The following is a 23,545-nucleotide window of genomic DNA, read 5'->3' on the forward strand; positions in this document are numbered from 1 at the left end:
TCTGGCTCCAGCCAATGCTGCATCCATCAAAAAAGATGTACAGGATCAACCAAACAAAAACATAGGTAGCACTGAGCAGTCTGTGAAGACATCATCTGCCACGTAAAGAAAAAACTTGAGCCATACAAGGTCTTATTGTGAAAGATGGAGCATTAGTCAATAATTTAGTCGGTAGTGATTTGGAAAGTGCCTTTGTACAAGGAAGCCGGTTTGTCCTGATTAGTTTGTGTTTATTTATGAGGTTGTTGCACAAATGTTTCAGCAGATCTGTATTAACGACTAACTGTTGGTCATACATTGAATTGACATGTTTGTGAAAATTACTTGAATTTTGTTTTTAAAATCGGTGTAAATATACAGGCATTTGATGTGATGTCATGCTTGGGCGTTGTCAACATTGTGAATTCCACTGAATTTTAATATGCTTAATCAAGCCCACATACTAGTCATAATTTACACATGTCTGTCAATGACATCCTGATTACTGGTCTAGAAATGTATTTACAGTCACAATATCACCCACTATGACAGACATGTTTCCTAAGCTAAATCATTTCCTGAAGATTAGGTCACTGTGTTTATTTACTAGGGCTTGTTAGTGAGATATAAACATACAGCCAGAAGCTGGTTCATCTGTTCTATATAGATAATTTAAAACAGTACTGTATACAGCACACAGAATGAAACTAAATGCACACAATTGGGATGATTGTAAGTTTTGTATTATGTATAATCTTTTTTAGCTGTTTTTATATGGCTGTAGTTGTAAGCATTCTGATAACACTGTATCTTATAAACAAGAAATGCTAAGTATTGTGTATGTATTTACATTTTATGCAAATAAAGAACTAACTTAATTTTTCCTAGCCTTTTTATTTAAGAGCCATTGACTTTTATGGTCTAGTTTTTTTTGTTGTGACTTGTTGTGGCATATCAGTAGGCCTACAGTAGGTCAGATAAGCTAAACAATCTTAAACTTGTGTTGCTCAGTGCTCAAGGTAAGCCTTTAAATTAGGATCAGGTCAGAGGTTATGGTCAACTGACAGGCTGCATATTCGTTAAGCTCTATAAATCACAACTCGGACTGAACATAAACCCTTAATAATGCTGATGTTAATGAGGGGAATGTTCTCGCACGTGACTCCTGAGAAGTAACTCAGTCACCTGAAGGGTGTTTACACAGGATGTTATTTGTGATGTGTCGCTCCTTCAAAAGCTCAGGACAGTAAATCATAATGCTTTAGATGTAGTTAGCGCTGTTTTCAGTAGTAGGCTACCGCTCAGTCCTCATGAGGGGGCAAAAGGACAGTTTTTAACCGGGATTCATAGTCACATCCTGCAGTGTGCTCATGATCTGCTCTCGTCCGTGAAGAGGTGCGACTTCAGCAGCGACAACATGTGAAACTTCCAAGTCAGTCTTGGTGAACACGAGATCTTCAATAAGGTGTGTAAACAACAGAAACGATTCATTATACTTGTTATACATCGTATAGCTAGGTGTTTTTATATGTTTTTAATTTATATAAGAATGATTTGCGGTCCTTTTCTCCTATAGTGATGCTCTCTGTCCGTGTAGTCATGTTATTTCCTTGTTTTATTATCTTGGTTTGAAGTCGTTATTATTAGGTACTTCATTATATTGGTTTAAAGTTGCTAGTTCATTAAACTTATTTAAAGTAGGAGAGACCGGAGAGTGTTGTAACACGGGCTGAGTTAACCGTTTTTAGCCTATTAGAAGTGATCGAAATGGTAAACCGTTGATTTATTAAACGTCTTCTTTCTCTTTTTGTATTAGACTACAACAATATTAATCAATTTGACTACAAAAATATTAGTCAATAAAAAATAATGTAACTTACGTTATTATTAGGCTATTATTATTTTTAGTATCCTAGTATTAGCCTAGCTACTGTTAATAATGATTAAAATTGTTATAATTTATGTTCCTTTGTAAACAAAGTGGGCGCAACTTTATTTCCATGTATGTTTTGGTTGTCTCTGACTGTTCAGAATCCTTCATTGTTCACCTCAGATTGAATGCCTATAAAAGGTAATTATGCAAACAATATAATTTACTTTTACTTGTTGAACAAACAGTGGTGTAATAACATTGTTAGGTGCTGTTCATTAGAGACCAACATCAGTCCTGATATTACATGACGACCAAATAGAGTAGAAAACTATGAATATATCTAAAAAAAACAAGTTTGTCAAGCCTAGTGTTCAAAACCACCTAAACCGAGACCAAGGCAAGTCGAGACCGAGTCGAGACCAGACAAGCACTCCTCAGATTCATCTGATAGATAAACATTTACGGCCTAAAAAGTGGCTTATTTTTAATCAATAATTACAATTAGAATAATAAGACACTATATAGAGCTGTTACCAATCAATTGAAATCACAACAAAATTCATCTGCAGAGGTGGAACAGAAGTTGCATCTGAATTTGTACAATTACAAATGCATAAATAATGTAGATATTAATGTTTTAAAAATCAAATTTTGTTTATTGAACATTTGTAAAACATCAGCCCTCTTTCTTGTGATATTGCTTAATTATATCATGTTAATATCAAGATCTTATACAAGCACTGTTTTGCCATTATCTTGAATTTTGTGGGCATTAATTTTGGTGATATTTTTGATTTCTGACCTGGCATAACAGTAATAAAATAATTGAAATTAGAAATAAGTTATTGATTGCATTTGAAGCAGGAAGTTTTACATCCAATCAAATTAATGATGCTAACAAAGAAATCAGACAATGCAACGGCAATTGTGGTCTTGACCGGTCTTGAAATAAATCCTGAGTCCTTTTAGTCTGAGATCAAGACAAGTTTAAATGTTGCCGAGACCAAGACAAGACCAAGACCTTCAAAAAAATGGTCTTAAGACCGGTCTCAAGTACTACAACACTACTCAAGCCTATGTGTCTTATCTCTCCCACTCACTGGAACAAGTTTATGTTGTTCCCTAATCTATTTGCTCTATCTCAGTGTAAGTTTAGCAAGTGCTGTCCATGGGCCTTTTGCATTTTCATGCAAACTTTACCACAAACCTCATTCAAATTGCCCTACCAGTAGTTGGAGAGCTTTCTGAATATCTCAGAGATCTGGAAGAGTATGAGTGGAGATACTAGCGCACAATCTTGTTATATCTTTTGAGCTGATGCATGTGTCAGCACCACTGATATTTGGATATTGAATAAAGAATGCATGGGACGCATGTGTGTGAGAATTGGTGCTAAAGAAAAGGGTAACACTATATTTTGATGGTCCACTTTAGACATTCTACTAACTATAAGTAACTGCAACTACATATCAACTACCAGTCATTAGAGTATTGGTAAACTGTCTGCTTAATGTCTGCTAACACTTCATTTTGATGCGCCCCAACAGACATTCTGACTAACTACATCAGGGTTGCCAAGTCTGTCTCCAAGTTTTACCAAGGAATTGGGCTACTTTGTTGCCGCAAGTTGATTTTTCCCCTGCGGGTTAAAGGTTTATTTCACTGAAATGCTTGTATTGAGATATTTTAGCCATTTTACATTATAACAATGATACAGCTGTGCTAGCTGATGAGTTTTGTGAGGAAGGGCACTGGTATCCTTTATGAAAACAGACAGTGTTTATGATTTCTACTGTATAATTGTTTTTGAGTTGAATTGCGTACTGTAAAATATCTTATGTATTTTAGATATGGGAGTGGCATATTTTGAGTTTTGATATTAACCCAAACTACTAACCCTAACCTAACGGTCTACAGTCTACTAATACTCTAATGATAGTTAGTTGACATGTAGTTGCAAAGTTACTTATTGTTAATAGAATGATAAAGTTGACCATCGAAATAAGTGTAACCAAGAAAAGAAATGATTTGTATTAATTTTTTTTTACTCTTCACTAGAGTGAAATAAGCTGTTGGTAACATGGGGAATAACTCTGGAAAAGAACGACATGGATCTTCAGGTAACTAGTTTTTGACAAACACACATATACAAATATTTGAATTGCCTAGTGTTTTATTGAGATCTGATACAATAACCCTCAATACCAGGGAGCTACAGAGGAATTTTTTCACAAGAGATAAAGTAACAGCAGAGACAGAGAGATATAGAAACAAAAAATTAAGGAATAAGGAAAAGAGTGTGTGTGTGTGTGTGTGTGTGTGTGTGTGTGTGTGTGTGTGTGTGTGTGTGTGTGTGTGTGTGTGTGTGTGTGTGTGTGTGTGTGAAGCATACAGGCATGTGACTGTCAGATATTGTAAAAGAAAGAACTGCAGGACAGTTATTAAATGTATTAGAGAGAGAGAGAGAGAAAGAGTCATTATTGGCATACTGTATTGTGCATTCTTCCCTATTATTGGTGGTGTCCAGAGCCCTCAGACTTACTGAATCAGCAAAGCTTTCCCACCCAGGGAGACGAGAAAGGCTTCTTAATGAAGAACACCCACACACACTCACACACATTCAATCTGATCTGCTCCTGTTGGTTTGTATTCAGAAAAAGCAAATTGTGAAACCTGCCTATTTTAGAAAACTAAAATTTCTCTTAAATGATTACCCTCAAGACGTTCCAAAACTGTATGATTCACTTTTGGAGCACAAAAGAAGACATTTTGAATTGTTTGCTGGTTCCTTTAATAATAATGTACTGAGCTTTCAAGCTTCAAAAAGTAGCCTATGTAAAAGCAACATCAGAGGCCTTTCACACATCAGAACGAATTTTTCCATTCCTACGCGATACTTTTCATTTCTTTTTCTACAGTATGTCAACGCACTAGGCAGACGTGTTTGACCGGTGCGCTCGCGTCTTGCGTCTTTTGCAGTGTCTCACGTATGAAACTGCATTCCAAAAAAAGTTAAAATCTTAAAAAACGCATCTCAAGACCTTGCGTTTTTTCCCCATTCCACTGCAGCGTCTTGCATTTTCAAAGCAAAAACATATTCTGTGTGAACGAGCCCTTAAAGTGTCATAAACCTATAGTCCATATGACTTGTGCACAAGTATTCTGAAGCTATACAATAAGAACTGACATAAATTTAAGTTGATATTTGCCAAAATTTTAAAATTTAGTATAAAAAATGTTTCTTTTTTGATTGCAACATAACAGGAATTAGATACAATGTTGTTGTTTCAAAAGTTGTTCCACAGACTCACAATATAATTTGAAAATAAAAACAAAAAAAATATATGCAAGATCTAGTTATTATGTCCTATACAGAATTCTTACAGAGTTGACTGAGAAGGAAAACAATATGCTTAAAAGATGCACTTAAAAGGGGGCAGAAGGATAAAGGATATTTTTCTTATATAAAGGATTTGTAAAGGATTATTATTATTATTTATTTAATATTTAAAAATATATTTATTTCAAAAATTATTTTCTTGAATCTTTCTTTTAAAGAATCTTTAGATATTTTGTTAGAAAACAAGAAAAAATGTGATTAGGAAAGCAGTGGTAGTACACTGTAAAAAATCAAAAGTTGAGAAAACTTAAAAGTTTAAGGCAACAAACTTCAGCAGATTGAGTTTTCTCAACTTGTATTTAGTTTATACAACAAAAAGTTGAGAAAACAAAAAATCTACAAAAACAAGTTGAGAAAACTCAAAAATCTGAAGTTTGTTGTCTTAAATTTTTAAATTTTCTCAACTTTTATTTTTTTAGTGTAGTGTCTTCTATCTAAATGGAGAGACAAAAAATCTGTACTCGGTAGTCAAATCTGTGCTGTATTTGATAGTCACATAATTCTGTACCCAGGCAGTGTCTTCTAGTCCCCTAAAACCATGAATATTAACCACATCCTGAACATCCCATGTATAACGGAAATAAAGTTTAATTTCTGTGACAGACTAATCTACACACACAAGTTATGATGTCAGGTAATGTTTTATTTAAAGAGTTCTGAGAGCTCCTCCTCTGTCTCTCTACAGGCGCTGCTGTGGACACATATGAAACACCTCCCACCTCACCATATAGTCTTGTTTCTACTTTGTCACCAACCACTCAGCTGGTGTCCATTTCCAACTGCACAGCACAGCCACCCCTGAAACAGCTCAAGATGCTCTCAGTCCACCACGCATCTCCACCAATCAGAATGATTCGCTGTTGGACATCAGGACAGGGCCTGCAAAAGATGCTGAGGAGGAACATGAGATAACACAAGCACCTAGTCTGGCGTCTCATCCGTCAGGCGTGTGTGTCAATGGAGACACAGAAGTGGACGCAGAACTCCTCCAGGAGTGTTTGAACACACTGCAGCTCAACAACTCTGAAGAATCTACACACATACTGAATGGTGAGTCAGACAGTCGTTATGTCCTCTGATTCATTCATAAATTAGAGCATGCACATATTTAAACGAACGGCATACACTCGTAAACATGTTTAGGAAATGTATTGGGCTACTCTAAAAAAGCAGTTAATTACTAGCTAGTAATTACATCTTTAACAGTGTAATTATATTACTGTACTATTGCTCTCTTTAAAAAGTATTCCATTTCTTGTTACTAATTACTTTCTAAATCCCATATCAACCTCGACCAGTTTAATAATACAAGGATAGATATGAAACTGCCCTTTTAATCTTTCAAATAAATAAAATTGCATAATGACCAAAGTATTTAAAGGGAGATGTCAGATTAAAAACATACATTTTAACATTAGACGTTAAATTTAAATTTTTTAATCCACTATTGTGTTATATAGAATTGTTCTATAGAAAAAAATAATCCTGTAATCCCTTACATTATTTTTTTATAAGGAAAAGTAATTAAATTACAGTAATTAATTACTTAGTAATGCATTACACCCAACACTGTCCGCACATAATAATACATTCTTAATGTATTATATACAGTATATCTGTGGTTCTCACATGGTGTTGCTGGTATATTCTGATCATTTGCAGCAAGGAGGATAAAAAATGCAAATAATAAAAGCATATAAGCATGCATATTTATTATGGCTTGTTTTATACAAAGGAAGAGAATACATCAAATTTTAAAATCTTTTGTTGTTGGCAAATCACTTGGTCAACATGGACAGCTTACATGACATTCTTGAAAACCATGAACAAAACTAGTGTAGCCACAGACAGTGAATTAAATAATTAATTCACTTATTAATTCATTCATTGATTCATTTGCTTTTTGGGTTGCCATTTGATATCCAATGTAAAAACTCTTGAGAACCACTAATACCCTTATAGATTTTAATTAATTTATTGTATATTGAACATTTGTATCACTTTTATCATATTGCTGTAGCTGTGGTTTTATAAAAACAATAAGCTGTTTGAGGTGATTTTACTACTGCGGTAAACCTAAAGTGATACACTTTCTTTAGTGGGTTATTGCTTTATTGTGTGCTTAGCAAATACTTGTATTATTATGTATAATATGTATATATTATGTATATATATAATGTGATAAATATTGTTTTTCAGATCTGTTACAATGTTTTCTGGTGGAGAGGGAGAAGATGAAGGAGGAATTGAGAAGTTGTAAGGAAAAGATTCAGGTGAATCACACTTGCCTCTATTTGTACCATCCATGTGCTCTCAGTTTGTGCTTGACACTTTGGTTTCTAAACTTCCCTCTTTTGAAGACAGGAAAATGCAACAGGAAGTAACATTGTTCCCAGAGGTGCAAGCCAGGGAGGGTTTGATAACAGTCTGTCAGCTTCAGCAAAGGCTTATGGGACATGCAATCCTACAAATGACTCCCTTCCTGTCATAGTTGAGAAATGGACATTGTTTTTGTCAGTGGTTTATCTTAGGGTTCTAACATGGGCCTAATCTGGTAGTCTCAAGAAAAAATCTGATAAAAATAAAATCTGTTTTTGACAGAAAAGAGGGAGGGATGGAGAAGGGGGAAAAAAAGAAAGAGAGGGACAGCAAAGGAAATTGTTGCATTTCTCTCAGACTAGCAGAGATTTCTGAATAGCATTGATCCAGAGCATTATAAAATAATATAAATTATATAACAAAATTAATATAGAATAAAGAGAATGTTTATTAGTTATAGCAACATTTAAAAACAGAACAGTGCCCTGGTCACAAAGCAGCTATACAGGGTGTCAGGCCTGAAGAAGTAGGAGTGTTTGAGACACAGATGGAAACAGGGAGTGAACGGGACATAATGAGGGGGATGTGGGGAATTCTGCTCAGCTGCTGCAAGAACAAAACTTTTTTGTTTGGACCCTGTGATAGTAGAAGTCAGCAAGTAACGACTGACTGACCAAACAACAGAGTGAGTGTGTTCCTTCCCAGCCTTCTGTGAGTGCAGATATCTTTAAAATGCAAGTCAACTACTAAGTGCACTTACGTGCACTTCAGCTGGATTAAAGCAATAATTGGTCTTTGGTCACCAAGTCAAAATTGACTATTTCTTTAATGGAACAATGCAGTGTTTAAAGACCCCCTGTGGCGAAAATCAAGTTTTTAATGTTGTTTATATGTCTATCTGGTGTTTTTAACATGCTTTAAGACAAACCATGTGCAAATTCTTAAGTCAATACCATTGCTGAGTATTTTCTCTTTAAAACTGCAGTGAACCAAAGACAGTCTCAAACCCACGGTTTGAAATCGCTGGTGTTTCTGATGTCACATACTACCTTGTAACCAATCATGTCAATGTGCCAGAAGGCATTAGCATATCATTAACTGATCGCGCAAGAGTCTCAAAAGAAGGTTTTCCTGGTATATTTTTCTGTTGATATAAAAAATCGGTTTGATTTAGCAATATGGCGGGTGTATGATGTATATAACGATGTTATGATGATCTATATGCCTTTCTCCACTCAAGTTCTGAGTTGTTCAAAGCGTTTCTAAGGATATGATTGTTAGAAGACAACTGTCTGATTTGTGAAAGTGAACATGGTTTGTGTAACATAATATACATTCTTAGCTGTTTGATAACATAGTCAAGCAAAACACTAATCATATTAATTACCGTTATGTGTCCGACGTTGTAAAAAGTGATAACATTGTGCAGTGTTTACCTCAGTAAGTTGACCGAGTGGATCTCGTCTGAGCTTGTGCGAGTGAGTGGAGGCGGGGCTAATTATCATAATCATAGATCCTTGTATATTAAATGAGGCAAGGGTGTAGAGTTACATTCAAGCTATTCTAAGGCATTAAGAATTTTTTTCACAGAAAAAAAATCATTTAAATATGTAATTTTGGTGATAAAAGATGAGTTTTAACGGATAAAATTATTGACTACAGGGAGACTTTAATATAAATGATATATCCATGTACAACATTATTTTTTTAATTAATGTTCCGTCATAATCTTTAATCAAAAACATTAAACATTAATTCCCCTCCACCTCGGAAAGACCCCTTGATGTGCATCGACACGAGGGCGGGACAATACGCTATCCGCTCCAGGAACCTGTCACTCACATGAGATTGCAGCAATTATCCAAGCAACGATCCAATAAATTCCCACTTTAAATTTTTTTTTTTTTTTTCCTAAAAGCCACTTCACTCTGATACATGACACAATAAGGAAGAAAAGTTGTTCGCAATTTTCTGTTAATTTTGACTTTAAAATGTCATATTGACGCTTCAGTCAGAAATCATAGTTTTTGCGAAGTTTTTTAAAACGTTTTTGCAGTTGAACTAACAGACCTTGATAATGCAACTGTAGTTTGACTTTGTCCATCATGTGTACACATTTATCATGCTACAATTAGCCTCTGCGTTGTGCGCTTGCTCCGATACACAGAGCTGACGACAAGCAATGTGTATTAATTCCTTCAAATATTTGGTTAAGCACTGTGTCATGTACTTAGACATATGATGACTGTATCTGACTACGTAAAAAACGGTGTACCTCATAACTGTGCATGTAAACATACTCAGTGACTTTCTTGCACATTACCACACAACTTTCATATTCACTCATAAGATCTATGAGTCACTCTTTGTAATATTCCCAGTTGCATTTTGACCCGAATCTCTCACACAATGTGAACAAGCTCTCTCTCTCGCCCCGCTGGACATTGCTAAAATGTTACATTTCGTGTGCTAACAATGACTGTACTCACAGAACATAAAATCTGTTATGGGTGTGTGTGTGTTTGATGAGTGGTGGTGGGTTGCTCCATCCACAGTTTTTGTTTCACTCTTACACACATACACACGTTATGAACATAAGAAGCTGGCGGATCAGTTCCAGATGGACTGCGCTGAATGCTGGAGTCACACACTGGATTTGGGTTTGGCTGGAAAAAGCTTTACACAGTGTATTAGGCCATTGTGTCAGACGCACTTGTCTGTGGGCACTTTTCTGTGTGTGTAGTAGTGTGCAAAGAAAGAGTGTCGTGATTATGCAGTGAGAGGGGTTGTCAAGTATAGGGCGAGAGAGTCACACTCTACCCACCCCCACACACACTGTGCAAAGCCCCCAAAAAAAGAGCAACAACTTCTTATCATCTGAGATGGGTGTGGTACTTCCTTAGAAATCCCTCTGAGTCAATGAGCTGATGTCTAAAACATCACCACTTTTCAGAGAGAGAGGTGGGGTCATTTTCTGTCCTGTCGGGATGCCTGGAAAGCGATGAGTGTGAGCAGAGAGAGAAAGACAGAATTTAATGACTTTAACAAGGTTGGGTGATTGCCAACATGTGTTAATGTGGTTTCACTCAGTTATTCATCAATAAAATGAAGTGTCCTTTTGGGCCAATTGCTTCAGGATTTTAACAGGCTAATAGGAAAAGGAAAAATGCATGAAAATCTCTCCTGCAACAGAAAATTCTTATCAACTCTTTGAGGACTTATTTTCTTAAATGTTTAGTTCACCCAAAAATGAAAATTCTTTCATTAATTACTCACCCTCATGTCGTTCCACACCCGTAAGACCTTCGTTCATCTTCAGAACACAAATTAAGATATTTTTGATGAAATCCAAAGGCTCAGTGAGGCCTGCATTTCCAGCAAGATCATTTCCTTTTTCAATGCCCAGAAAGCTACTAAAAACATATTTAAAACAGTTCATGTGACTACAGTGGTTTTTGCATGCCAAAAAAACAAAATAACGACTTTATTCAACAATATCTAGTGATGGGTGATTTCAACACACTGCTTCATGAAGCTTCGAAGCTTTACAAATCTTTTGTTTTGAATCACTGGTTCGGATCACTAAAATCACGTGATTTCAGTAAACGAGGCTTCGTTACGTCATAAGTGTTTCAAAATTTCAATAGTTCACATGACTTTGGCAGTTTGATACACGCTCCGAACCACTGATTCGAAACAAAAGATTCGTAAAGCTTCGAAGCTTCATCAAGCGGTGTTTTGAAATCGCCCATCACTACATATTGTTGAATAAAGTCTTTTTCTTTTTCTTTTTTTGGTGCACAAAAAGGATTCTCGTTGCTTTATAATATTAAGGTTGAACCACTGTAGTCACATGAACTGTTTTAAATATGTTTTTAGTACCTTTCTGGGCATTAAAAAAAGAAATGATCTTGCTGTCAATGCAGGCCTCACTGAGCCTTTGGATTTTATCAAAAACATCTTAATTTGTGTTCCGAGGATTAACAAATGTCTTACTGGTGAATGACATGAGAGTAATTAATGACAGAATTTTCATTTTTGGGTAAACTAATCCTTTAATTATCACTTGTGTTTTGTTTTGTTTTTCTTTAAGGCTGGAATACACTACACAACTTTTGCCCAGATTTTTGCCATGAATAGCTGCTGAAAGTCAGAGGCAGTCTGCAGATTTTGGCCAGTTGGAGTTGACAGATTTCACAGAAAATTGTGTAGTGTATGATGGGCACAGACTCTTTTTAGCTTCAGATTCTGATTTCGTCCAGTCTGAGAATATCGAACATGTTTTATATTTTGAGTTAATTTTAGAACACATATTGTTTTTTTATTTGTCACGCATCTCCTAGCAACGAGGCACATATTTCTGTGTTTGTTGCATTCAGAAGCACTGAAAAGTCTGATGAAGTGTGTGATCCTCAGTCGTTTAGTATATGATGCCTAGTGTTTTAAAATCTGTTCAGATATTAAAAGTCATGTAGTGTGTTCCAGCCTTAAGTGGATCTCAATATTGGTTTGAAAATTCAAATGTAACATTAATAAGTTATTTTACAGATTTAAAAAAAAACAATACTTGTAGTGCATAAAATACTTGATTGCACAATTGAGTATATTCTCGAGGTTTCACAAAGTGTGCAGTCAACAACTGGCAATTTTGCTTTGCCAAATGTTTTAAAGGGGTTTATTGATAAAAAGGAAAAGCACAGAAATACACTCCAATGCCTGTGTTTCAATATCAGATAGACTTGTATGTGTGCGTCAGAGCAAGTCTTGCTGTAATCAGCTCCAGCTGGGGTCTGGAGGCCTCAGAGTGATGAAGAGGGTCCTGAGACTTTCCCTGCTCTCTCTTTCCTCCTACTCTAATTCCATCCTCCTTCAGTGTTATTTGTTTAATCGCAGCTGGGGTCTTCAACCTTTTTCAGGCTAAGGAACTAACAACTGACCTATACTAACATACATAGTGTCATAATGTATTTACATATTTTGTTATGATGCTTACATTGCAATTCCATTAAAATAATCATTATAGAAGTCAGAGTCATGTAATTGAATAAGTTCGGTTGAAGTTAACATTCTGTACTAGTATTTTTGTTTAATGCATTTTCTTTTCTTTTTCCCCACAAAAATTAGCTTGATAATTGGCGGACTTCCAGTTGGTCTCATGTATCTTTTCTCAAAGTTTTTTACATAGTTGTTTTCCACCCTTTCATCTTAATAACTCAGTAACACTTTACAATAAGGTTCAATAGTTAACTACATTATTTAACATGAACTAATAATGAACTGCACTTCTACAACATTTATTAATCTTTGTTAATGTTAATTTCAACATTTACTAATACATTATTAATATCTTGTTAACATTAGTTAAAGCACTGTGAACTAACATGAACAAACAATGAACAACTTTATTTTAATTAACTAACGTTAACGAAGATTTGTAAATACAGTAACGAATGTATTGCTCATAGTTCATGTTAGTTAATACATTAACTAATGTTTAGCTAATGAACCTTATTGTAAAGTGTTACCAATAACTCTTTTTATACAGTTTTTGAATTTTCCCCCACTTTTGACCTCTCTTGTATTAAATGACTTTGCCTGTTAATTGATTTTACCTTTTTCTGTCTGCTTTATATTATTGTACAGGATTGTACAACAGGATTTGATAACTTTTGTTTTCATTTAAGTCATTTTCCTCTCTGGTGGAATCAAGACAGTTTCAGTCAGTTATAAAAAGAGAAAGACAAGAAATGAAAGTGATGATGAAAGAATACAAAGTTCTGTCATGAAACTCTAAATGCGCAGGCTAATAGGTTCTTTAACTCACCTGCTTGTAATCACATCATTATCTATAGGACACAGATGATTGGTTAGCAATTGATAGCAATAATCAACAGCAGCAGCAGCAATCAAAGCAGCAGCAGCGAAGCAGATCTATTCCGCCAAGACCAAACATATCAACATTGTCATAGCCATTACCATGGCAAACACTCCGAGAGTTGTCATGACAGAAATAGATTAGATTGTGATTATTAAATTATGTTGTGTATCTTGCATATGTGTTATCATGCCTGGGAATCACTCTTGTATTTCTTGATAACTTACTATTGAGCAATCACTTTATTGCCAGAACATGCTCAGGACTGCAAGCGAAGTAAGATTCCTCTGTGTGTGTGTTTGTGTGAGAGTAAATATGACACAGCTCTGGACCACTGTATGTAAACAGTACAGGATACGTTTTATACCTTTGAAGTTAGACATGTTGCTGATCTTGCTGAGACGTGCAGTACCATCTCAAATTCCTCAAAAGAGGCGAGTGAAGTTTAATGTAAGCATATTGTGTGTGAGTGTGTGTTTAGCAAACAGTGAGAGGTGGACAGCAGCACAGTATGATCACCACAGCAGTGAGATTCACAACAAACCTTCTGACCTCATAAACTCACAGCTGAATTACAACTCTATCCAAGAGGAAAACATTCATATCCTTAGTCTACTGCTCTGCTTTCAAAGACCAGTCGTCCTAGTGTATATTTTAATATTTATATATAATTCAATGTTATATTTTCTATTTTATCATACAGTATTTTAATTATGTATCAGTCTCTCTCTCTCTCTCTCTCTCTCTCTCTCTCTCTCTCTATCTCTCTCTATATATATATATTAATTATACACACACACTATATTGCCAAAAGTTTTGGGACGCCTGCCTTTATGTGCACATGAACTTTAATGACATCCCATTCTTAATCCGTAGGGTTTAATATGGAGTTGGCCCACCCTTTGCAGCTATAACAGCCTCAACTCTTCTGGGAAGGCTTTCCACAAGGTTTAGGAGTGTGTTTATGGGAATTTTTGACCAATCTTCTAGAAGCGCATTTGTGAGGTCAGGCAGTGATGTTGGGGAGAAGCCTGGCTCACAGTCTCCGCTCTAATTCATCCCAAAGGTGTTCTGTCGGGTTAAGGTCAGGACTCTGTGCAGGCCGAGTGGACTTATTGTACAGGTGGCAACCTATCACTGTACCACGCTTGAATTCACTGAGCTCCTGAGAGCGACCCATTCTTTTACAAATGTTTGCAGAAGCAGTCTGCATGCCTAGGTGCTTGAATTTAAACGCCTGTGGCCATGGAAGTGGCCCAATACTTTTGGCAATATAGTGTGTATATATATGTGTGTGTGTGTGTGTGTGTACTGGTTTGACCTACATGTGTGCATGTAATTAAATTATTTTATAATAAAAAATCCATAATATAGTAATAAATATATTATATAAATATATGTATATAACATACCATACCTATATTAATATGAATCTATCACTGTTTTCTCCTTCTGTAGGCAGAACGTGAGGAGTGGCAGCAATTCCAGGCTGACCTGAAGGTGGCGCTAGTGGTTTCAGACAGACTGAGGGCAGAATCTGAGGAAGAGCTAAGTTCTTTAAGAGCAGCAATGCAGGACATGGGCACACAGCTAGCCGATGCCTTACAGGGTCGTCGGGAGGTCGAAGGTCAACTGGAGAGCCTCAGAGTTGAACTGGAGCAGAGCAAGCAGAAATTGAAGCAGGTCACAGGCAACCACCAGGCGATGCCGGCACTGAAGGGCCTAGAGAAACAAGTGGAGGGTTATAAGAAGAGCACTGGACCCGAAGAGCATCTGTGGACAGATGAGATAAAGGGAAAAAGAGAAATACACATCTCTGGTACTACAGAGAGGTCAAGGTGAGTACTATCCAAGTTTCAATTTGTCAAAAATTGAGAAAAATGGATCTTAAACATATAAAGGCTCAAATTTTGAGATCATGGAAATGTGCAAAATAAACGTTTAATATAAAGTAAACTGGTTCCACTTTACAATAAGGTCCCATTATTTAACTTGAGTTAAAGGTTCCCACCTCATGTCACTCCAAACCCGACCTTCATTCATCTTCGGAACACAAATTAAGATATTTTTGATGAAATCTGTGAGCTATCTGGCTTCTGATAGACTGCAACACAATTACCACTTTCAGGGCCCAGAAAGCTAGTAAAGACATTGTTAAAATAGTCCATGTGACTACAGAGGTTCAACCTTAAAGCAGAACTAAGTAACTTTTTTTACCTTTAAGTTTTCTAAGTCCTTACGATGGTTAATTGACTTGTAGTGGTGTGTTTGAGGCGTGCACAAACCCCCTCTGGCACGTCCATGCCAGAAAACAGCACTTGCAACTTGAGCTGCACCGACCCGAAACAATCACGCCTCATGTTCACGTTCACGCGAGAGTGACAAAATGCTTTACGGTAATTCAAAAACAATGTATATATTATGACTTTATTAGACAATTTCGAAAATTACCCACCTCCATCGAGTGTACTGTATTTGCAAATTACCCACCTCCTCTTTCTTGTACTGTATTTGCAAAACTACTGCGCTGGTGAGCGTTGTAGTCATTGTAGTCCAGAGCTGCGCTTGGAGTATTTACGACAGTGTGATTCGCTGAAGGAAACTGTAGGGGGAGCTTTGCAAATCTTACTGAGTTCTGCTTTAATGTTATGAAGCAACGAGAATAATGTTTGTGTGCAAAAGACAAACAAAAAATGACTTCAACAATTCAACAATTTCATGCCAGTCTCCTACACAGTTGACATTGTACACACAGTGCAGCGCATTCGGGTTCTTCGTCAGAACGCCGACACATTATTATTATAAGGTTGAACCACTGTAGTCACATGGACTATTTTAACGATGTCTTTAGTGCCTTTCTGGGCCTTAAAGGTGATAATAACGTTGCAGTCTTTTGGAGGCCAGATAGCTCATGGATTTCATCAAAAATATCTTAATTTGTGTTCCAAAGATGAACTTATGAAGGTTTTATGGGTTTAGAGCGACATGAGGGTGAGTAATTAATGACAGAATTTTCATTTTTGGGTGAGCTAACCCTTTAATTTCAGTATATCTTTTAGCAGCTTTTCCTCCTTTGTGTTCCGGTTTTGAATGACTGGTTGCATCCGAAATCGCATACTTCCCTACTATATAGTAGGCGAAAAACAATATGTGACAAAAGAAGTATGTCCGAATTCACATTACTCATAAAAGAGTAGGCAAAAAGAACCCAGATGACGTACTTCTTCTAGCGAGATTCTGAAGTGTGCATATGATGGACACTTTACTATCCCATGAGGCAACGGGATAGGATTTGTGAATGGCAGTGATGTGACCTAAGTCCCTTTCAAGGACCATTCCAACTGACACTGTTAGGTGGCAACATGGCTAATGAAGTACTTCCGTATTACATTCATTTACTTATACATTTACTTATTCAAAGGACCTACTCAAGAGAGTATGTGATTTCGGATGCAGCCCAAGTGTTTTTGAAAGAATCTGTTGAGTGAATGATTGAAAGGAAGCTCACTCATTGCCACCTACTGATTAAATGATGTAACAGTCACATAACAAATCAGGATCTGACTGTTTTGTTGGTGATCTGAATCAAAAGATTCAAGAAAATTCAAAATGAATCAAAAGCCTCAATTTTAGCTCTTCAGGCTTTTCTCGGACATGTAGTAGTTTGGAAATCGAGGTGTGTGGATTTGTCTCGTCTGAACGTGTTAGAATGGAGTCGAGTCCCCTGAGTGGAATTGATTCTCACCTTTGGAATCTACAGTACTCTTGATTCCCAACTGAATCAAATAATCAGTTCCGATTCAGTGTGATTCAAGCTTGTCTGTTCATCGAGTGAGTTCCATCAAGAAATGCACAGTTCTGCAGACATATCTGATTAGAGAGCATTGTTTGGCGATTCTAAATGATTCATTGTTTCCAGCCCACAGTCTGTCAAAGAGACAGTGTGACCTATGTTACATTCATGGATCATTCCATCATTTTTTAGAAGTCTGTGCAGACTGCCCTCCAATTACCCTGATGTCGTTGTAAATGGTACTTCCCAACCCTCCGTTACTATGACAACAGAATCTGTGAGTAGAAAAAGTAAAACATATTCCCTTTTCTGCTATTTTTAATGTATCTGAAATATTTAACAAAAATCGGTTAACAGTGCCTAATAATTTTAGACTCCTCAGAGCAAGACTCAAGCAGTAAGTTTAGAGCAGCAGAACAACAGGACCAGCTCCATTAAAGGTATGCAAACAGGGGTTTCATTTGCACAATATCCTGATGATTGGGTTTCATTGAATATTTGTACTTTTGCTGGCATACCAGACTCATACGGACACAAATGATTTATTCTGAGTGCGTGTCTGTGCATGTCTAACAGATAAGAAAGTGGAGAATTCAAACCCACAAACATGCAGCTCATCGGGTTTAGATGTGACAAATAAGATCAACAGGACAAGGTGAATCAAACACCATTACCTCTTTTTCCGTTACCATTCGTTTATGAGAAACACTGGAATGATAGTCAAAGAATAGAGAATTGACATCCATCTCCTCCTTTCCCATCAGGACACAGGAGGATTTCCCATCAGGACTCAGGTCGCTGAGGCTTCATGGAAGTTCCAGGCGGAACTCCCTGCTTCGCTGGTGTCAAGGCAGAACTCAGGGATACAAGGTACTGAAGTGAACCAAACTAAACGAAATAGCTGACAGATCAAATTTGGCAGTCGGCCACACACCTCCTTGTCTCAGCCTTAGACAGCACGGACCACCCACAGTGCTTTCACTGACCGTCTGATGAACATTGTACACACAACTGAATAGCACTTTCTCAATTTGGAAAGCTCTTGTCAGACTCACATGGGTCTTTATCAGTCTGGCTGCAAAAGGAAGCCTTGGAAGTCATGTTTACAAGTTACTGGGTTGAAACAACGAACGCTATTAAGAATAAAATAGTCACTGGATTTCCTAAAGTGCTATTTTGGTTTTGTTTGAGGCTCTTAATAGCAAGAAATTAAAGGGTTAGTTCACCCAAAAATGAAATTTCTGTCATTAAGTACTCACCCTCATGTCATTCCAAACCTGTTAGACCTTCGCTCATCTTCAGAACACAAATTAAGATATTTTTGATGAAATCTTGATGAAAAGGGTTTTTTTAATCTCCCATAGAAAGCAATGAAATTACCATCATTCAAGGTCCAGAAAGGTTGTAAAGACATTGTTAAAATAGTCCATGTGACTACACTGGTTCAACCTTTACAATATGAAGCGTCGAGAATACTTTTTGTGTGCAAAAACAAAACAAAAATAACGACTTTATTCAACAAATTCATCTCTTCCGTCATTCTCCGTTGCTTTTAGTGCTTCCAGGTTCTACGTCAGAACGCAGACTCAGTAAGGCTGAACCACTGTAGTCACGTTGACTATTTTAACAATGTCTTTACTACTTTTCTGGACCTTGAATGACGGTAATTACGTTGTTTTCCATGGGAGATAAACAAAAAAAACCTCTTGGATTTCATCAAAAAAATCTTAATTTGTGTTCTGAAGATGAACAAAGGTCTTACGGGTTTGGACCGACATGAGGATGAGTACTTAATGACAGAAATTTCATTTTTGAGTGAATTAACATTTATAATGTTACAAAAGATTTCTATTTAAAATAAATGCTTTTTCTTTGAACTTTCTATTCATCAAAGAATCCTGAAAAAAATGATCACAAAAAATATTAAGGAGCACAACTGTTTTCAACATTAAACATAGAAAGAAATGTTTCTTGACTACCAAATCAGCATATTAGAATGATTTCTGAAGGATCATGTGACACTGAAGAGCGGAGTAATGATGCTGAAAATTCAGTTATGCCATCACAGGAATAAATTACATTTTAAAATAAAATAGAAAACAGTTATTTTAAATTGCTTTCTATTTTATAATAATATTTCACAATATCGCTGTTTTTCTTGTATTTTTGATCAAATACATCCTTGGTGAGCATAAGAGACTTATTTCAAAAACATTTTTGAACTGTAGCGTATTTGTATATTCTGCCATCTTTTTTAATTTTATCACAGAGTGTGTTCATATTTGCTTCTATTTATCTTGTTTTTGTTTTGTTTTTGTCTGTTCAGTACAACCATTCATAAAGACGGCCACACCATTATTTAAATATGAAATGAAATGAAAAATGTTTATTTCGGTTGCATAACTGTACAGTATGATTTACTTACATAAGCATAAAAATGTAAACAGAATCAACCGAAAAGGTGTAGGCTGAAGCCATGGCTTATTACACCTATACCCTTATTACAGCGTCACATACCCTCCAACTGACATTAAATGTGCAATTTCATCATTACAATTTACAAAAATCGTATAAATTTCTTAAATCTTATAATTCATATATATTTTGGATTTGAACATTTTTTTTAAACTGAAAAATAGTGTTACTTCTCTTAAGTTCGTCAGTTAGACCGTTCCACAAATCATCATCATATTAGCATGATTTTCTATGCAGATACAGTACAGTCCAAAAGTTTGGAACCACTAAGATTTTTAATGTTTTTAAAAGAAGTTTCGTCTGCTCACCAAGGCTACATTTATTTAATTAAAAATACAGTAAAAAACAGTAATATTGTGAAATATTATTACAATTTAAAATAACTGTTTTCTATTTGAATATATTTCACAAAGTAATTTATTCCTGTGATGGCAAAGCTGAATTTTCAGCATCATTACTCCAGTCTTCAGTGTCACATGATCCTTCAGAAATCATTCTAATATGCTGATCTGCTGCTCAAGAAACATTTAATGTGTACAATTGTACAAAATATTTTTTTTCAGGATTATTTGATGAATAGAAAGTTCAAAAGAACAGTGTTTATCTGAAATCTAATCTTTTGTAACATTATAAATGTCTTTACTGCCACTTTTGATTGATTTAATGCATCCTTGCTGAATAAAAGTATTCATTTCTTTAATTTCTTTTCAAAAAATAAAAATAAAAATTCTTACTGACCGCAAACTTTTGAACGGTAGTGTATAATGCTACAGAAGCTTTGTATTTCAGATAAATGCTGTTCTTTTGAACTTTCTATTCATCAAGGAATCCTGAAAAAAAAAGTACACAACTGTTTTCAACATTGAAAATAATCATAAATGTTTATTGAGCAGCAAATCAGCATATTAGAATGATTTCTGAAGGATCATGTGACACTGAAGACTGGAGTAACGATGCTGAAAATTCAGCTTTGCATCACAGGAATAAATTACTTTGTCAAATATATTTAAATAGTACACAGTTATTTTAAATTGTAATAATATTTCACAATATTACTGTTTTTTTTACTGTATTTTTAATTAAATAAATGTAGCCTTGGTGAGCAGACGAAACTTCTTTTAAAAACATTAAAAATCTTAGTGGTTCCAAACTTTTGGACTGTACTGTATATTATTGTGAGATAAACTGTAAAAACCAAACAGCATGTAAAGACAAAACTAACTGTGGTTCGCCACTTTATAAATCAGTCACCCAGTCTCTTCCCTGTCTAAGTGGGTGGTTCTTGGCCAATAAAAAGCTGCAATAAAATTGGACTAATGTAAGAATATCTGTCTCTCTATTGTTCTCCTGCCTCCTGTCTTTCCTGCAGAATATTGAGATCACTAATTTCAGCAGTTGCTGGGTGGACGGTTTGGCCTTTTGTGCGATTTATCACAGTTACCTCCCCTCTCACATACCATTTGACAAACTCAGTCCAGAGAACAAGGTAATAATCACATCTTACACATGCTTGCATGCAAACAAATTAACATAAGGGTTGTTATCACGATGTTGATCTTGGTTTTATCCATAGAAAGAGAACCTCACTCTAGCATTCCAGACTGGAGAAGGTTTTGGAATCTCTGCATCACTGGTGAGATGATTGAGTTTTTTCTAAGCAGTTGTATTTAATTTCATACCTCAATCCTATAATTACTCCACCCTGATTCATCCACCAAAACTAATAAGCCAGTGCACAATTAATAAGTTCCAGCTTGAATCGTTCTGTCAGATATTGGTACTGACTTCAGAATATGCAAGACATGAGAATGAAAAACATGACAGGCCAGACATGAAAATGGCTCAGTCATGAATGAATAGACATGAGAAAAATTTAGATATGATTGATTAGATATGTAATTGACTCAGAAATGAATGGTTGAACATGATAATTACTCAGAGATGATTGACTGGTTATGTAAATGCCTCAGACATGAATGTATTAACAATCATGATTGGCCAGATTCAAATAAATGACTCAAACATGATTCATGGAAAAAAACAAACATGAATATTAGTATGATTTTGTGTGGTCATTCATTTGTGACTAACGTTTCATTGTGGTTCCTCAGACGGTGGAGGAGATGCTAAAAGATGATGCACCGGACTGGCACAGAGTTCTGGAATACGTAGAGTGCATCTACCGACATTTTGAGATGTGAGACTCTGGATATATACAGTACACCTCCTGATCATTTGCACAGTGATCACGAATGCTTTCAGAATTTCACCACAACAACAATACGGCCTCGGAGGGGAGCACACAACTTTGAACAACATTAAAGTGGACCTTAAAGTTCATCTTTAGCTGCTGGTTTGTATTTGAGACACTAGATAAGAAAGTTTGGCTGGTTAGCATGGCCTGCTAACTCTGCCATGTATTCTGACTTATTGCAAGCAACAAATGAATTGCTTGTTTCATCATATAATACTGAAGTGCTCTTAATGAACTTAAAGTCGCATTAAACAGAGGTTGCAATAGTCTTTTCTTCTCTATTGTGATGTATTACAGTGAAACGTCTTCTCGAACAAGAAAAAATGTAGGGCGGGACTTTTATTTTGTTCATTGGAAAATTATTGGATCATTGTGGTTTGCTATCGCTGTAATCTCATGTGCCAGAAAACATCATCACAAAAAGAGATGTCACTGCAAGTGTGAGGACTTGAGAGGAAGTCATTGTGATTAAAGATTATGAGGGCACATGAATTAGAAAAAAAAATCTGATGTGCACGGATAAGTCATTATAATAAATACTGCAATATTCCATGAAAATACAAGAATTGTCGAATTTGATTTCATGGTGACTGTGTGCCTTCTTGTTGTGCCATTTAAGTGTTAGTTCACCCAAAAATGAAAATTCCGTTATTAATTACTCACCCATGTCGTTCCACACCCGTAAAACCTTCGTTCATCTTCAGAACACAAGTTAAGATATTTTTGATGAAATCCGATGGTTCAGTGAGGCATCCATTGACAGCAAGATAATTAACACTTTCAGATGCCCAAAAGGCTACTAAAGACGTATTTAAAACAGATCATGTGAGTAAAGTGGTTTAACCTTAATATTATAAAGCGACGAGAATGCAGCAAAAAAAAAACAATATCTAGTGATGGCCGATTTCAAAAGCTTTACGCATCTTTTGTTTCGAATCAGTGGTTCGGAGCGCCAAAGTCACGTGATTTCAGTAAACGAGGCTTCATTACATCATAAGTGTTTCGGAATTTTAATAGTTCACGTGACTTTGGCAGTTTGATACGCAATACTACGGAAGAGGATTAGGGCCAAGCAATAATAAAAAAATAAAACCATCTCGAGATTAAAGTTGTTAAATTTTTTTTTTTTTAAAAACTCGATAAATTTCGAGAAAAAAGTCGAGATAAAATGTTGAGAATAAACTCGTTAAATTACGAGAAAAAACTCGTTAAATTTCGAGAAAAAAGTCGAGATAAAATGTTGAGAATAAACTCGTTAAATTACGAGAAAAAACTCGTTAAATTTCGAGAAAAAAGTCGAGATAAAATGTTGAGAATAAACTTCGTTAAATTACGAGAAAAAACTTGTTAAATTTCAAGAAAAAATTTGAGATAAAATGTTGAGAATAAAGTCGTTAGATTTAGAGAAAAAAGTCATTAAATTACGAGAACAAATTCGTTAAATTATGAGAAAAATGTCGTTAAATTTTGAGAAAAAAGTCGAGATAAAATGTTGAGAATAAAGTCATTAAATTATGAGAAAAAGTCGTTAAATTACGAATTTGTTCTCATAATTTAACGACATTTTCTCGTAATTT

At 35.7% G+C, this 23,545-nt stretch overlaps 1 protein-coding gene across 3 annotated transcripts; it reads left to right on the top strand.

The window, feature by feature from the left end:
* Window positions 1-969: 969 nt before the first annotated feature.
* Window positions 970-22,605, top strand: si:ch211-195o20.7 (cytospin-A). Of its 3 annotated transcripts, XM_048191072.1 has the most exons (13): window positions 980-1,444; window positions 2,011-2,050; window positions 3,911-3,972; window positions 5,938-6,302; window positions 7,452-7,525; window positions 14,905-15,284; window positions 17,432-17,516; window positions 17,613-17,679; window positions 17,816-17,894; window positions 18,004-18,109; window positions 21,084-21,200; window positions 21,288-21,347; window positions 21,826-22,605. In XM_048191072.1, the coding sequence occupies exons 5-13, from the start codon at window positions 7,487-7,489 to the stop codon at window positions 21,913-21,915; spliced, it is 1,023 nt and encodes a 340-aa protein (XP_048047029.1). In that variant the 5' UTR covers window positions 980-1,444; window positions 2,011-2,050; window positions 3,911-3,972; window positions 5,938-6,302; window positions 7,452-7,486; the 3' UTR covers window positions 21,916-22,605. The 3 variants fall into 3 exon arrangements, with proteins under 3 accessions (XP_048047030.1, XP_048047029.1, XP_048047028.1); XM_048191073.1 differs by lacking the exon at window positions 2,011-2,050 and having other exon boundaries at window positions 970-1,444; window positions 17,435-17,516; XM_048191071.1 differs by lacking the exon at window positions 2,011-2,050.
* Window positions 22,606-23,545: the final 940 nt, after the last annotated feature.

Source organism: Megalobrama amblycephala, linkage group LG5 (genome assembly GCF_018812025.1).
Source record: "Megalobrama amblycephala isolate DHTTF-2021 linkage group LG5, ASM1881202v1, whole genome shotgun sequence".
In the NCBI taxonomy this organism is placed as follows: Eukaryota; Metazoa; Chordata; class Actinopteri; order Cypriniformes; family Xenocyprididae; genus Megalobrama; species Megalobrama amblycephala.